Here is a 4,117-nt window from a genome sequence, read left to right as displayed (position 1 = left end):
TATACGCGTTATATTTGAATAAGTTGAAAGAGGATGAAATCAAAGCTTCGCTACAGTGTACAGGGTTTGCACATAAAAGGCGATAGAGGAAACACAGTGAACTGTGTTCGCACACTACTTACCAAGTTCAAATTTGAATTGGACACGATACTACAAAAATATTAATGAAAAAAAATTAAACAGTGTACATTTTAACCATTAATAAATATATAATTTTTTAATGTAACAATCACTGGTTTTACTAGTTTTTTTTCCATTAATTTTCACGTTTAAATAATTTTTATTAATTTTAATTAATATAAACAATTTTAAAATTACAATACAAAAAATTGAAGCTTAGTGATTCACTATAATGTACAGTGTTTGCCCCTAAAAGGCCATAGAGAAAACACAGTGAAGAGTGTACATTGTTTGCACATAAAAGGCCATAGTGAAAAAACATTGAACAGTGTACAGTGTTTGCAAATAAAAGGGTTGGTTTTCACATAAAAGACTATAAAGAAAACACTTCGAATTCGAATTGAATACGATAGGATAAAAATTTGAATGAAAAGATTTTAATTCTGAAAAAATTAAACAGTATACATTTTAAACATTAAGAAATATAAAAAAAAATTATTTAACAACGATTGTTTTTGCTAGTTTTCTTTAAATAATTTCTATTAATTTAACATATATAAATATTTTTTAAATTACAATACCCAAAAAGACACTCCTCTCTCCAAAACTTATCTCTTTTCAAAATTTTAAAATCACTCCCTAATTTCAAAATCTATGAGAATTCATTTGTTAATTATATATATTTAAAAATTAAATACTATTTAAAATTTCAATTCCATATCTAATATGTAATTTGCTCATTTCACAACTCAATTCCATATCTAATATGTAATTTGCTCATTTCACAACTCAATTTGTGCTCATTTCATGATTTTTTTTTTTTTTTTCTCATTTCACAATTCAATTTTTTTTTAGCTTTAGCGGCTACCCCTCTACCACGTGAGATTTCAATTACATATCTAATTACCCCTCTACCATGTGAGATTTCAATTACATATCTAATTTGTCATTTTCTTATTTCAAAACTCAATTTCTGCTCATTTCTCAATTCAATTATTTATTTTTTAAAGCAATTTTTGCTCATTTCACAATTCAATTTTTTTAGCTTTAGGGGCCACCCCTCTACCCATGTGGATATCCCATAAACTCTGAACCGATCTCCTTTTCCCAAGGCAGAACGATAAATTAGTTTATCCTGTACGCACCGAATCGAATTTTACCGAATAATTCGAAATACGAATCTAATTGCCGAATATCCGTATTTTTTTTTCTACAATACGAGCGAATTTGGTAACTAGGGTATTTTTTTTTCTACAATACGAGCGAATTTGGTAACTAGGGTTTGCAGTCTGCACATAAAAGGCCATAAAGAGAACGCTTTCGGCTTAATTAAAGCGGAGGAAGCCATGGATTCATCGCTTGATTCGCTACAGAGATCTAATCCGAGCCTGAACCTCGGCTCAGCGCTGAGTCTGATCCTCCTGGCGATTTCTTTTATCTGCGTGGTGAAACGGAGTCTGAGAAAACGGTTTCCCCCCGGTCCGTCTGGATGGCCTGTGATCGGCAGCCTTCCACTTCTGGGCAACATGCCTCATCACTCACTCTATCAGCTATCGAAGCAATACGGTCCGATCATGTATTTGAGGCTCGGGACAACCGACACTGTGGTCGTCTCGTCGCCAAAGATAGCGGAGGCGTGCCTCAAAACGAACGACCTCAACTTCTCCAACCGGCCATGCAACTCTACGGCCAAATACATGGCCTACGACTCCCACAGCCTCGTCTGGGCTCCCTACGGCCCCCGCTGGAGAATGATGCGAAAGATCTGTAACATTCATCTCTTTGGCGGCAAGGCCATGGACGATCTACGGCCCGTGCGTGAAGAAGAGGTCGGGATGCTGGTGAAGTCTATTCTCGAACATGAGCGAGAGGGGAAGGCCGTGAACCTCGGGGAAGTTCTAAGCATCTGCACTGCCAACGTCATCGGGCAGACTATGTTGAGCAAGCGCGTGTTCGATCTCCATGGGCGTAGGGCCGGCGAGTTCAGACAGCTGGTGATGGAGCAAACGGATTTGGCCGGTAAGTTTATTATCGGCGACTTCGTGCCCACTCTGGCTTGGATGGATCCGCAGGGCGTACGGACTAAGATGAAAAAGCTGCATATAAGGTTAGATGCGTTCATAAGTAAGATGATAAATGAGCACCAAACCGCATCGTGCAACGGAGTGAAGGCCGACTTTCTTAGTATTCTTTTGCCTCTTAGAAATGATGCGGATTCCGAAGAGGGAAAGCTCACGATTGATGATATTAAGGGCCTTGTACTGGTGAGTCAAGGAGTTGTCTATAATGTGATTTTTTGAAAATTTTGGTGACGGAATACAGCGGAAAAAATTGAGGTTAAATTTTGATTTGTATTATTTAAAATGGTTTTTTAACTATATATTTGGATTCAGCACTCTGAAAAACCCCTGGAACTCTTTGATTATTCAGAAACTAGCTATCAACTTGCCATTCCAATAAATTGCTGCCAGATTTTGACAAAAAACCCACCGGGAAAAGCTTCCAAAAAATAACATTATAGACAACTACGTTAGAAAATATCCAACTTAACCCTCTATGCTGATCTTGCAAAAGCCTATTGAAGATTTTCGAATTTGTAACTTTCCCAAAAATGTGGAGTTTATAAGTTTTGCAGGATTAAAAATGAAAAGTTTTTGAGTCTAATATTATTTTTATTTTCAAATTTCAGAAGCTTATGTTACATGTATATTGTTTAGACCATGTTCAATGCAGGAACGGACACATCTTCGAATACAGTGGAATGGGCAATAGCAGAGCTGATACGCCACCCGAACATCATGAAGAGATGCCAAGAAGAAATAGAGTCGGCAGTAAAAGGGGAGCAAAGAAATGTGAAGGAGTCAGACCTCCCAAACCTCCCGTACTTGCAGGCCGTGGTAAAGGAGACGTTACGGCTGCACCCCTCCGTTCCCCTCCTGCTGCCTAGGAAGACGGTGGAGGCGTGCGACATAGAGGGGTATTACATACCCAAGAACTCTCGAGTCATAGTGAACGCGTGGGGTATGCAGCGCGACCCGGGCGTGTGGGAGAGGCCGCTGGAATTTGATCCCGACAGGTTTATTGGTAGCAGTGTTGACGTCAGGGGGAGCGATTTCCAGATAATCCCGTTCGGCGCAGGAAGACGGATCTGTGCGGGCATGAGCATGGGAATCCGCATGGTTCAACTCATACTTGCTACCTTACTCCATTCCTTTGACTTGTCTCTCCCCAACGGCCAGCCACCCGAGGCGCTTGATATGGCAGAATCCTCTGGCCTCACACTGCGCAAGGCAGCGCCGCTGCTCGTTATTCCCGCCGCTCGTATCCCTATTCATCTCTACAAGTAGTGGACTCCATTTGTCGAGAGGATAGTGTGGTTTAGATTACATAGTGTACATGATTGAATTATCTAAAATGAAAAATTGAGGCTGAATTTTTATTTTATTTTGGTGGGTAGTTTATCTTTCAGTCGCTATAACACAATAGCGTTATCTGTAGGACATTTGTTCAGACGGTAGACTTTTTTATAATTTTTTTGGAAAAATGATAATGTTGGAGTTTTTGAATAGTTTTTTGAATCGTGGAAATGGACTAAGTAGATTTTTTTATAAAATTTTTGGAGAGGTTTTAAATGGTTTTTTGAATGGATTAGCATTATCTAGCGTTGTCTACCTAGTACATGTGTTCAAACCGTAAATTTTTTTATAAATATTTGGAAAAATGATAATATTGAAGTTTTTGAATAGTATAAATGGATTAGCACTCTCTCGAATTCTAAGGCACTTATAATTATTTGATTTTTTTAATAATAATATTGTTCGAATTTTTATTAGTTGAGTTTATTATTTTCCCAATTAATTTGTAAATGCTTTAAACTAGGGACAACATAATATATACTAATAATGACTGAACAATTGGTGCTTTATATTTTTCTCGCTTCACAGGTAATTATTATTATGATTTAATATTTATAATAATATTGTTCAATTTTTTATTA

The 4,117-nt window shown here is 37.5% G+C and overlaps 1 protein-coding gene across 1 annotated transcript; it reads left to right on the top strand.

Annotated features, from left to right (window-relative positions):
• Positions 1-1,400: 1,400 nt before the first annotated feature.
• On the top strand, positions 1,401-3,752 carry LOC149232605 (flavonoid 3'-monooxygenase CYP75B137-like). Its single transcript, XM_089379454.1, has 2 exons — positions 1,401-2,384; positions 2,838-3,752. Exons 1-2 carry the CDS (start codon positions 1,467-1,469, stop codon positions 3,465-3,467), a joined length of 1,548 nt encoding a protein of 515 aa, XP_089235580.1. The 5' UTR covers positions 1,401-1,466; the 3' UTR covers positions 3,468-3,752.
• Positions 3,753-4,117: the final 365 nt, after the last annotated feature.

Source organism: Pinus tabuliformis, chromosome J, assembly GCF_031772625.1.
Source record: "Pinus tabuliformis cultivar Carrire ecotype Pingquan chromosome J, CPIR1, whole genome shotgun sequence".
Taxonomy (NCBI): domain Eukaryota; kingdom Viridiplantae; phylum Streptophyta; class Pinopsida; order Pinales; family Pinaceae; genus Pinus; species Pinus tabuliformis.
The sequence above is the reverse complement of the archived record's forward strand: the minus strand, read 5'-3'. Positions and strand labels throughout refer to the sequence as shown.